General features: G+C 51.0%; 1 protein-coding gene across 1 annotated transcript; it reads right to left on the bottom strand.

Moving 5' to 3' along the window:
- Positions 1–818: 818 nt before the first annotated feature.
- Positions 819–12,112, bottom strand: ATP1B4 (ATPase Na+/K+ transporting family member beta 4). The gene is made up of 9 exons (XM_066338950.1): positions 11,970–12,112; positions 10,954–11,014; positions 8,162–8,324; positions 5,727–5,855; positions 4,806–4,910; positions 4,356–4,552; positions 3,656–3,712; positions 2,893–2,988; positions 819–2,368 (listed from the first exon to the last, which is right to left on the bottom strand). The coding sequence occupies exons 1-9, from the start codon at positions 12,110–12,112 to the stop codon at positions 2,207–2,209; spliced, it is 1,113 nt and encodes a 370-aa protein (XP_066195047.1). The 3' UTR covers positions 819–2,206.
- Between the last annotated feature and the right edge of the window lie 747 nt (positions 12,113–12,859).

Genomic DNA, 12,859 nt, shown 5'->3' with positions numbered 1-12,859 from the left:
TATACATATAAAGTATTATTTTGAGCTTCAACAGAAGTAAAAAAATTGTTCCAGCACTTTAAGGTTGTTGCAGCATGAAGAGTGGTGTGTACAATTTCCCAGATCTTAAAATGAGTGTACAAATACGCTGACATCAGAATATGTATATGGAAAATAAAGTTAATTATCGTGTTTATAAAGCTTTGTTTCTGTCTAAGTAAACACAAATGCCATTTCTGAGAGTTTTTCCAGTGGGATTGTCAGTGTGCTTGGATCTTGGTATTTGTGGGGAAACAGAAGCTTTTGCTTCTAAGCTATTCACAGATTTACATCCAAGTCAGTTGATTTTTGTGTTGATCTGTTCAAAGCATGGGTCCAGCATCTGTTAAAGCACCTCCTCATCCCACAGAATCCTTCCAACAGGGAATAGACATTAAAGTTTTATCTTGTTGCTAGTGTGAAGGCTGTTAATTTGATAGCATGAAACACAATGAGTTTGGTTTTCTTTTAAGACCCCACAAATCCAAATGCTTTAAAAGAGCTAAAGCAATTGGTAGACAGAAAAATGCTGTGGGTATAACTTACTTCTGATATCAAAAGAAGAGCCACTTACACATCCTCCTTGGCAGAAACCAGTTTCTGTCGGTCAGAAGATGCCCTTGCAGATAATTTGTGCAGGCAGAATGAATATGTTGCCCTGGTGCTATCAGTGCCATCTGGACAATGACAATTGAGCAGAATTAGTTCCTAAACTAACTCTGGTTCAGGTATTTAACAGTTGTTAATAAATAATTTTTGCTAGATGGGTGGTTGTGATGCTTGGTGAAGGGTGAGTCTTATTGCACTGGGCACCTGAACTCTTTGGTCTGGGGAAATTTGTCAAGTGCTCAGAATTCTAGGATGATGTTACATGCTGCTTGGAAATTCAGTCCCTAAATGGTAGCACAAACTGCATCTCTTAACACCCGTGTTTCAAGAATGTCACCATAGAGTTAATTTTACTTGTAGTCACTTTATTTTAAATACAAAAAATCACTTCTTAGAGACTGATAAAGATCAGGAAATGACAGCAGATAAAGTTCCTTGGCTATGTATGTAGGACAAACATACCATAATGCCCCTGTTCAGTCAGTAATTTTAGTAAGTGTGCTTTCCAAGTCGTACATTATCCCAAGGTGTCCTGTCCTGCTGTGTTCTCATAGCTCCCAACATGCAGAGTGCACCTGGTCTCTGTCACATCTGAGGGAGGCTCGGGCTGCTCAGGGCAGCGCCCTCTGTGTTTCATCAGCCTTTGGGGCGATAAACTGATGCCTTCACTCGCCCCAACTCTGACCCCGTGACCGTGAAATGACTGAGCATTCACCTGCATTTTGCTGCAGCATTATAGCTGTGACCTCTCTGAAATGGGGAAGAAGTCTGAAAACTCTGGGCACTTCTGTGCCTGATCAGGAGGCAGTGCCAACCTATCAACCATGGCAGGAGAGAAGAGCTCCTCTCCCACATCCCTGTCCAAGACTTTGGTTGAGGATTCCTGGGGCAGAGAGAAGTATTGGAGTGAGTTGGAGGGAGGGAGAAATGCATTAATCTTCCCTCTTCAGAAAGGAACAGCTGGTAGGTTTCAAGGACAAATGATTTTCTGTGGCCCTTGCTCAACACCTTGGGTGTGCTGAACAAGCTGAGTAAAATGCTGTAGTTAAGATGGTTGTGGGGCTAGAGATCCTCGAAAGCATTTTGAGAGCTGCCATTTACATTTTGCAAGTGTTACTGCAGTCATAATCCAGAACTTTGGCTGTTCATTATTTTAACAAGAGTAATGCTAATAAACTACCTCTTTTTTAGCTTTTGCCTGAGAAATGCACATAAAACTATGCTAAAAAATAAGATTTAAAGCCAGGAGAGATACATTCCACAGGGATCATTCATAAAAGACCTTATGAAAATAGCATTTGCATACCAGAGATTTTTTTCAATCAAAAGTGGAATCTTTTGCAGGTTCTCTCCCCAGGGGAAAACTTTTAATTTCTACTAATAATGATTTACATCAGAAGATGAAAAATGTGCATCCACACTCCATTGTATCTCATCAGTTTCCTAACTATGAACAAAAATAAATTAACGATGATCTCCATGTGCCTGTTTTTCCTAGCAGAAAAAAGTGCTGGCTTGATGTTTTAAAAAGGTAAAAGCCTCTGACTGACTTAATCTAAGTGCCTGCTGTGGGCAGGGGCTACTTCCCAATGTTGAGTGTGAAGATGATTCGGCCCAGGAAGCGGTCACTGTTAAGGTCATTGATAATTCCTTTCCCATTCAGGCGGCACTGAATTGGGACCAAGTAATTCTTCTGCACATCTGTAAAGTGCATAGCCACCAGTGGGGAGCTGTAGTTTACCTGAAAAGAAGGGAGATTTAAGTGTCATTTTTGAGGGAGGAGGTCTTTTATGTTCACTAAAATAATTGGTAAATGGTTCATGGCTCCAGGCACCTCGGAGTGTCTGCCTGATGTCCATCAGGGTCCCTCAGCATGTGAGCCTCTCTGTGTCTGTGCCTTAGCGAGATGGCATCACCACACATTGTCTCTTGGGGTCATTGCCCAGCACAATCCCAGACCATGGGATTCTCAAATGCTTTCTGCTTTCCTAAAAACTGCACACACCCGCTCACACACACTTTTATACACACACCCAGAGTTACACAAGCTCTTACACACACAGTTACACATTCACACAGTGTTACACACACTCATACAGACACTTTGTCAGACACAGAAACAGAGCACTGTAATCCCAGTGCCCATGGCCTCTGTCCTGCCCACATCTGCCCAAAATAGCCTCAAAGCACATCTGGATGCTGTTCAGCAGCTCCTGCCCTCCCATTCCCAGGGAAACATAACAGAGATGCCAGATCCTTACTCACATGGGTGAACTTGCCGTAGTAGGGATAATACATGAGGTCAAATGTCCCATTCCCAGGGTAGAAGTCCACCGACCTGAGGTGACTCTCATTGCCTTTCTGTGATCAGAAAAAAAAAACAGAGGTGCACGCACACACATTGGACATGGGACACAAGATATATCTCTCTTCAGAGCTTATCTCAGAGCAAATATCCCTTGCCAGAGTGTGGCTGAGCTCAGCTGTGCTGTGTTTGCTGTGAACTCAGTGACTGCCCTGCTTTCAGCCAGAGAAGAGTGGAGCTATGGAGGCATGAGCAGGGTTACAGATTGCTGCCTGCTGATTCCCTGCTGTACCTTTGCTCTCTATGGGTGTCATCCAGCAGCTGCCTGGGCAGTTGGGAGCCCTTCCTTTGCCCCATTACTGTTGGCTTGCAAGGTGCCCCCTGGACTGAGGATGCTGCAGAACAGCTGGAGATGAATATGAGCAGTTCCTACTTCCCACTGAGTTCCAGGCTCTAGCTGGGACCTGGCACCCAGGCCCACAGGCTGCCCCAGGGGCTGAGTATGGTGGTGCCCATGAGGTTGCAGGAGCAACATGGGAAGCAGGAGTCTGGGACCTCTTTCACCCTCAGCAGCCTGGCCTCCAATTGTGCCCAGACACATGGGCAGCACTGGGTCCTGTGGGGTTTTGGGGCTAAAACAAGGACTAGTTGTGCTGAACTCCCTGAGGAGGAGATATCTGGCCTTGTACCCACCACGCTGCTGAGCACGGAGGAAAGCAGTACCTGCACTTTGCAGTCCACACTCACGGGGACCCCGGCACCAGGGCGGTAGCCTATGATCTGCAAAAGCAAAAAAACACCATGTTTGTGTGAAATGCAGTGCCAAGCATGTGCTGCCTCCCTTCTCCGGAGTTTAAACTTTCTAGGTGCCAGACACATTGCTCAAGACAGGAGCTGTGTGTCCCTGCAGCAGGTTCTGCCACCCCACACAGTGCAACTTGCGCATGGCTGAGTGCCAGATTGCTGCCTGAGAGCAGGAACAAAGCAGAGAACACAGAGAGCACCCAGACCCCGTGGAGTAACACAGACTCCTCCCCACATAGTTCACATCCCCTCCATGCTTATTTTCCCATCAGTGAGCATTGAACCACAGTGCTATTAGACTTCAATTAAATTAAATTCTAAGAAAGCTCCCATTGTAAAGCATCTGGGGTCTGGGGTGTTCCCCTAAAGTTCAGTTCCTAATAAAGAAGGGCCTGGGAGAAGACTGTCCAAGCACTAAGGCCTGCAAATCAAATAGAGCAAGTTTTATAGTGGGTTTTTTTTTTTTAATGTTTTCTAGCAGATATGGCCAGCAGGTTTGGGAATTGTAGTTCCCTTTTTCCCTGGGCCTGAGAAATGAAGTAGTTTCAGTTGCTGTGTGGTCTTCATCACACTGGAATGCCCCAAAGGAAGAAATTAAAGCAAGCAGCTTTCTCTGTACCCGGTTCATCTTCAGCAGGATGCAGGGCTGGCCTTTTGAGTAGCCAAATGTTGGGTCCTCGATGCCAGAGCAGTTCTGCAGCAGCGAGCGCTTGAACTGGCAGGCCTTCTTCTCCTCACTGTCATTTCCCCCTTGGATGAAGTACTGTCCTGGGACACACTCGATATTCTTCTCCTCCTGAACTTTGTCATCATAAGCTGGTGGGGACCAAGAGACTTGTTAAAATTCCCCGAGACCTGCACAGACCCAAACTCTCATAGGACATCCATATGTCAAGGGCATTAGAAAGTCATACCTGGAAAGGTAAAGCTCCCTCCCCATAGAAGCTCCCATGACCTTGTGAGCCTTCTTTTCCAGATGTGGCTCATGAGGTGCCCAGGAGGAGACCCCTGCTCCATACACTTGTATCCATGGATAAAAACAACCTCACCAGGGTGACAAAGAGCTCACCTGCTAGGAAGTGGTGCATGCTGTCCACATAGGGCTGCCATGTGTTGGGCTGGGAGACATTGAAGGCAATGGTGAACCCATTCAAGTACGGTCTGATCATCACTCCTGAAGGAGACAGACCCTGATAAAGCAAGTGTAGGTGGACCAGCCATGGGCTTGGGCTGTGTGTTACAGGGGCTGATGCTTTGTAACTGGGCTTGGGACAGGCACAGGCATGAGAGAGGCAGCACCACTCCACAAATCAACTCTCTTCTCCACCTACTGATTCCTCACCTTCATTTCACCCCATACACATCAGAATATCCCAGGAAACATGGGAGATATGGAGAGCCTCAGTAGTGTTAGTTATGTGATGGGCTTGGGGTTGCACAGAGTGGCTGCAGGTCCCCCATGTTCCCAGATGTGTGGGGTAGTTATGGACAAGGAGCAGGGAAAGGGGCCCTTCTGTTCCCCACCAATACAGAAACACAGGGAAAATTCTGTGTCTGGCATAGGGAAAGGATTTTCTGAACATTCTCATGCCAGAACTCCCTCAAACAATAATACATAAAAGCTACTCTTGAATTGCATTTTATTTTGAAGGCACAAGGTATAAAGGGCCAGCAGCTGAAATACATCAGCATCACCTATGAAATACCTAAACTTGGCTTTTGCCTTGAGAATAATGATAACAATAAGCAGTGCAATTAGAATAACAATTAGTATCATCAGGGTGAATGCTTCTCATGGGGCTTTTTGAGATGTATGATCCTCTGCAGACAACCTGCAGCTCTGCCAGTGCCCTGAGGTGAAAACACCCTGTGTTAGGGAGGGCTGGAGTGCACAGCCCCAGCAGGGCTTTGCCTGAGGTCCTAGCCATACCTTTTTGGGAGGACACTGATGGGCAGAGGTGCCCAAGGCCAGGCTGGCTGGGGTACATACCTGGCGGAGACACTCGGTCCCGGAACCTGGGCGTGTAGGGGCTCAACGTGAGTAGCATCACATACAGGCAAAAGGCAAACATTCCCGCCAGGCACGTGTAGAAAATGAAGTAAAACAGTAAGATCAAGCCTGCAAAAGACACAGGCATGTCGCTGTCAAGGCAACCAGAGCACATCCCGTGGGATGTGTCCCACAGGGATGCACAGACGTGCTCAGCACGGCGTCCTCTGCAGCTCTGAGTCCGTGGTGGAGGTGGGAGCTTGCACCCCGAGCCCTGCACACAGCCTCTGGTGTTCCTGGGTGCAGGGCTGCCAGCTGCTCTGGGGCCAGGGTAGCTGCTGTTTGGTTCTGTGTCCCTTTTGCTGCATGGCCCTTCCCAGAGCTGGGTCAGGACCGGGTGTGCATGTGTCCACCTGCCTCAGCTCTCTCTGACAGATGGACCCAACGTTCCCTCTTGCCTTTCCCACCCTCTCCTGGCATGGTAACATGAAAAGGTACCCAGTGGCTCCAGCCAAACTCCTGATGGGACTGTGGGGCAATGCTCGTGCCCTGATTCCTGTCCCCTACATGGGTGGGACCCTCGTGCTGGGACTAAGCAAGCAGCATGGCTGAGGGCTGCAGCACCACTGGCTGTTTCATAGCCCAGACATTCAGGGAATGGGTTTGTTTTTCCTCTGGACCAGGCTGGTGGCTGAGGATGTCTCAAGAGGCCACAGCCTATGAATAAAACCCAGCAGCTCAGAAAGCAAAGCGACGCCCTAACCCAAATATTTCCCAGGAGAAATGTTCCAGCAGCTTGGAGGGAGCCTTGGGAACACAGATGTGCACTCCTGCCGTCCTTCTGCCAGGGCCACCGTGCTGGGAACCACTGTGGGGCTGTATCCTGCTGAGGGCTGAGCTGGGGCAGATGGGACCATCACTGCTGCTGGTGGCATAGGAGGGCCAACGTCCAGCTCTGCCAGAGTGATGCTGGATGGTATTTCCAGCATCTGGAGCTGCTGCTGGATCACCAAATTGATCCTTGTTGGGCCCTCTTCCCACTTCTGCTCCCATTTTTATGTTTCCTGTAGTGCAGCAGGGAGAGTTGTCAGAGAGGAGGGTGAAGCCTTTCCCAGGGATCACCTTGTAGCCAGTTGTGTCCCTACATTTGGTGAGTGCAAGTCCCCTCAAGCCCCCATCCCACGGGACAGCTTTAGAGCCAGCACAGGAGTGCAGCCCTAGGCTGGGCAAATTCCCTCCTCCCCAACCATGAGATGAGAGTGGGAAAGTTCAGCTCCATTCACATCCAACGCTCTCACTTTAAAATAAAGCAGAAAAACTGGTCTGCCTCTGTGGCAAACAAAGGGCATGAATGTCAGGGTCTGTCCCAGACTCATACTTGCAGGTTTTCAGACTCCTCTGCTGCTCCACTTTTTTCAGACTCCTCTTCCTCTGTTTCTCCCAGCTGTCACCAGAGGCTTTGCAGGAGATCCAGAGCTCTTGGCAGGGGCATGGCAGGGCTGTGAGGCTTGTGGTGCCAGCCAGTGCCAGCCAAGGGCTGCAAACACCAAGCAGCAGCCTCTGGTAGTACACAGCATTACACTGATGGCTGTGCAGGTGGCTCTGGGTCAGGCTGGGATTTTCACTCTGCCAAGGGGGGCTGTGTGCCGGCAGAACAGAGCTACAAAGGTAGGTCGCACCTTGGTTTTGGACCAAGCTGCAGCAGTGCTCACCCCACAGGCTGCTCTTAACCACCCAGGGCACCTCCAGACTCAGCAATAATTTTTGAAGGCCACATGGATGTGGATAAAGCTGACAGAGCAGCCAGAACCATCAGAGCTGGCCCATCCCAGTCCACCAGCTCTGACAGCACTGTGGGTCCTGCTTTGGGCACCCTGTCACTACCTGAGAAGCTGTGGGGTGACAGTGCTGACCAGCCCTTCCCTTCCGTGTCCAGAGTCAAGGCACATTCAGGCAGAGAAGGCTGCCCTGCCCCATGGTGTGCACCCTCCACAGAACACCTGCCCCACAGCCCAGGCACTCTTCCCCCACCAACCTGACGGTGCCAAAGCCACTGTCCCAGTGTCCCTGACTTACACAGGCAGGGGCAGGAGGGCAGGTGGCAGCAGGGGTGCACAGCTGCAGCAGACTGAGGTGCAGCTCCCACGCTTAGAACTTCTTTTCTAAATTTCTTTCTGGGACACGATCTGGGCAGCCTGAAATCTTTGCTTTCACGTTCTCTGTCAACATTAACCTCCAGACCGAGGGTAACTTTTGCATGGTTTTCTGCCTGTCTTTCTCACTATTTATTTATGCACTAGTTAGAAACATTTAACACTAAAGAAATGGGCAGGGGTGGTCAGTCCAAGCTATCAAGGACATTCATAGGCAAGTGAATCCATCGTGAAGCAGAAAAGGCAACAATCCCCAAAAGTGGGGCTTGAGCAAGGACCTACCCCAGCTCTTGGCTGTTCTCCCCAAGCACGTTCTCTCCTCCGGATTCCACAAGAATATTTTCATCTCCCCAGCCAGGTCTGCCCAGGTTTTGCTCCCCATGTCTGCCTTGGGCTTGTCCTTCTCTCTGTCAGGATCCTGGACCTTCTCCTCCTGCTTTTTTTCCTGGAAGAGTTGCAGAACACAACCCCCACAGGCAAGCTGAACTTCTCATTGGCCAAAAATAAATGCAAAAGCACTTAATATCTGGAAATGTTTCAAATTTCCATTTTCCCATCATCACTCTTGAGTTAAAGAGAGGCAGTTTTGGCTGTTCCAACTTAAGCTCACTTAGAACCCAGCATCCATTTTTCCATGACATGTACGTCACTGCTGTCACATTGGGTACTGTCTCCTTGTGCTGGCATTTACAGAAACCCATTTTTTTCCACTTGCATGAACATGACCAAAGAAAACCTGTGATCTTGGTATGCTGGGACTGTTCCCACACTTCTGCAACATCTCTGAGTTCACGTGCACATTCTCTGTGCTGCCACAGATCATAGCAGGCAGCAGTATTTAAGAAATCAACCAGCTTGTTTTTCTTGGCATGTGGGCAAGTGTTCAGTCTTTGAAGAAATTCCTGCGTTGTTACATTTTTGATTACACTGAGTTCCAGAAAAGGCATCTCCCCAGGTTGCAAGATTTTGTATTTTGCCTAAGAGGTGAAAACTTGTTTGTCCAGAACTCAGGAACACAAATCTCTCTGTACCTGTGCCTGGGCAAGAGTCACTTGTGACATGGAAGCTGTCCTTCATTCCCCTTGAATCCGGGCAGGTCTCCAAAAGCTGGCTGGTGGGAGAAAGTGCCGACCTTGCTTTCCATTCGGGGCAGGGCTGGGCCAGGCATCGCCGGGGAGAAGGGCAATGCTGTGATCTGGATGGGTTCATCACCTCCCCGCATTTTAATGCAAACGCTGCTGAGAGGTTCGGCCGCTCCGGGCTGGGTCAGAGTCACGCTAGCCCAAACCTGCCACAGCACCCCGAGGCTGCTGTGCCTGCTCCAGGCTGGATCCGCAGCAGCTGCACTGCAGGATCGCCCCTGCCTGTCTGCCCAGGGTCATGAAACCTGCTGGCCGCGGGCACCTGTTGGAGCCGGGACTCACTGATTAGAATTTGCAAACCGTGTGTTGCCCCAGGCGAGCCGGGACGTGGCTGATTGCTTGGAAACTCCTTTGAATTGGGGGTGAGAAATTAAAGTTTGCTGAGACACACAAATACTGCAAAACAGTGAGGATGGGGGAGAATACTGACTCCAAAGCTTGAACGGGTCCCTTGGAGAGCCTGGGCAGAGCAGGGGTTGTAAACCATCCCCATCCCACTGACTGCCCTGATGGGCTCTGAATAAGGCCCCAGTGGGGCTCTTCTGGGAGCACTCCTGCATCAGAGTGCTGCTGCCAGAAAATACCCACAGCTGCCTGTACGGCCAAGGCAGTGTTTGGCACAGGTCCCACACCCCAGGCTGGAGCCCTTCCTGGGCCAGCTCCTGAATGCCCTGAGGTGCAGCGTACACAGGGTACAGGGCTGATGAAAGCAGCGGATTTTGGAGTCAGGAAGCAGCAGCCCCAGCACAAGTCAGCAGCAGGGACATGGGACAGAAAGTGTGAGGGCTGTACCCCAGCAGGACACTTGCAAGGGAACAAGTGACCAACAAAAAGAGATCACTTCTTCCCACTATCCCCATTAAACAAAAGAGCTACCAGCTGATGTTTTGGAAGCATATCTTCAGACTGCCAGAGTAGGGGGTACTGCCCAGATGAACTCCACACTGATGCTTAGTGCTGCATTGGAGAAAGCCCTCTGAATTTCATACAAACTTCTACTGGAGGCAAGAAGAGCCCACACTCAGAAGCTGCTACCAATGCTTAGAGCTGGGGGATATGGGGACAGCCTCCCCCATCACGGGACCTCACCCTGGGAACTGAAGGAGGCTTTTGCAAGGAGGGAACTTTCCAGCTCTCCTGGCTCTATGCTGTGTGACCCTTCACTTGGTGAAGGGTCCTGTCCTACTGGCTGGGAAACGCCACAAGGGCTCCATGGCAGCCCGGGGAGGCTGAGGAAGCCCCAAGCTCACCCCGTGGGTCCCTGTAGGGCAGCTGGGCAGGACAGGATGATCTCAGTACCAGGTCCCTGGCAGATATCTCTCAGCTATGGAGCCAGGTCAGGTCTGGAATGAAGCACAAGTGGTTTATCTTTGCAGCCCGGGACAGAGATGGTCTTGAGACAGTCCCTTGCACCTGGACAAGGGGCAGAAGAACTGGCAGGGACAGGAGGGCAGTGGGACAGGGAGAAGGCAGAGCCACAGCAGGATATGTTGGGACACTAGACAGCCCTGAGTTTCTGCCTGCTGAGACAGCTTGAGAAGAAAATCTGGGGGTCATCTATGGCAAAAAAATTCTGTGCTGACTGTTGTGGGTGTCCTGGGGGAGCTTTCCCCCATTCTCACCTCAGACCAGGTCAGCTCTCAATGTTGGATTCCTCCTGCTGAAATACAGGTATGCAAAGGGTCACCTTGCCCAGGTGTTCCTGTCCCTTCCAGTCCCCCTCACCTCCCAGCACCACTGGCCAGATCTGCCACTGCCCTTTCCGCCCCACCAGCCCCCATAAAAAGTGCTTTGTCTAAGAGACAAAGCGGCATTTCCTAGAGAAAAGCAGTTATAAATTTATCAGCCACAAAGAAGGTCCTTGCAGCAGCTCCCACCTCATCTTGTGAAATGAGGCTAGCACCCCCCCGACCCCCCCCAAATACTCACTACCTTCTGGCTAGGGCTCCTGAGCTCGCCCTCCATGCCACTTGTGCTGGTGTTTCTGTCCATTCTTGTGTGGAAAACACAGAAAAAGTGAGTGTTAGACAGCAGCACTGGCCCTCGTGTGCCAGTGTCGTGTCGTCCTGGCTCTCAGAGACTCACAGACAGAGCCCCCGCCCCAGCATTGCCCCCAGCCCTACAGCAGCCCCTAAAACAGCAGCTATGCCAAGGCTGTGGGGAGCAATGCTGTTTCCCTCCCTACCCTGCAGAACCTTGCTGTCCAGGAGTGGATCAAAAAATAACTCGCCTTCCTAAAGAGGCTAAACTCAACTCAGCAGGATCCTATATTGAGTCCTCTGGCATCTGGTACCCTTTGCAGCACACCCTCACTGTAACCTGCCTCCTATTTGAGTTCCCATCACTGCCAGCCAACGCCCTACATGGGGAAGCCAGGCTCTTCCTCCAGGAGACCGTGTAGCTGTTAATAAACATTAACAAATCCCTGGGGTTTCCTATGGCGAGAAGTGTCGCTCAATGTGTGCCTGTCAGTCACAGCAGGGCCGGGGTTAATGATTGCGAAATCTCTTTTGCGGTGAAAGGGTTGCTGAGAGGGGCAGGCAGGTCTATATTTATCCCCTCGAACAGAGACAACAGCCAGGAGTTCACAGCACCCGTTTCCTTGCCTCAGGTTTAAGAGCTACCCACAGGCTCTCAGACAAAATCCAGAGGCACACCTTGCCGAGACACCCTGCAGACCGGGGCTGGGGAGTGTCAGATTTTCCTCCACCAGTGAATTACAGGCATGAGATGATGCACTGGGACATCCGGGGTGCGTGTTGGAGTCCTGCTGCTGGAACAGCTCCAGCGGTGCGATGTCAGCGTGCAGGGGCTGCCCGTCCCTAGTTGAGTCCACGCAGCTCTCAAGGAGCGCTGGGGCTCGTTTTACACGTCTGTCCCAGCCTAAGCTCGGCACGATCCACCTGCTCGTTCTCTTGGCACCTTTCCAGTGGCACCGGTGACTCTACCTTTCGCCAGAGAGCCAGGCCCTGGCTCCAAAGGTGCGGAAAGGCTGCCTTGCCCCGGCTGGGACTTTGCCCGAAGGCACGGGGTCGTCTGTCCCCAGCCCCCGCAGGGCTGCACGGTGCCGTCCCAGCCAGCAAAGCGCCATTTCTCCCTTTTCCCTCCTGGGCATGGCTGAAAGCCGCTCACCGGCTGTGCTAATAAATGGGCGCAGCGGGAAGCTAAGAGGTCTGGCAGCTGCCCCAGGCTGAGCAGAGCTGGCCGGGGCTGCCGCTCGCCTGCCACGGTACCGGCACCGGTGCCTGCCCGCAGCCAACCCGCCGGCAGGAGGGCACGCCGGCAGCTGTGCCCACAGCTGTGTCCACAGCTGGATCTCCTGGCCAGGCTGGCGCCGTTGGGGCAAGAAGCTCGGGAGGTGGAATGGGATGCAGGGATTTAACATAGCATGGGCATCAGCAGCTCCCCGGGAACACACGTGCCCTGTGCTGCTGCACAGCCCTTCCCTGGCACGGAACGGAATGGAGTAGGGAGATGAGACCTGTCTCCTCCATCACTAGCACAGGGAGAGGGCGACTGAGCAGGAGGGGACCAGTGCCAGCCCCTCTGTCACAGCCAGTGAGTTCGGGGCTCCCCTAGTTCATCCGAGGTAAATAACTGCTGTTTTCTCTGGAGATGATGTGTTCTTTGCCATTAATTGATCTGGGCATTTGCCTCTCGTATCACTGTCAGTGTGCACTTCCCCTTTTCTCCTGGGAGAAGCCGGTCATTAGGCTCCTATTCAGTAAAAGTGTGGGTTTTTAAAAGCAGAGATAGGATTAGTTTCTTTTAACTTGATGAAATATGCTTGAAATAATTACATGATTTGTACTTAGCACTTCTCAGGCCAGGATATTAG

This window comes from Sylvia atricapilla, chromosome Z (genome assembly GCF_009819655.1).
Source record: "Sylvia atricapilla isolate bSylAtr1 chromosome Z, bSylAtr1.pri, whole genome shotgun sequence".
Taxonomy (NCBI): Eukaryota; Metazoa; Chordata; class Aves; order Passeriformes; family Sylviidae; genus Sylvia; species Sylvia atricapilla.
Note: the sequence above shows the minus strand (reverse complement) of the source record. Positions and strands in the feature narration are given on the sequence as shown.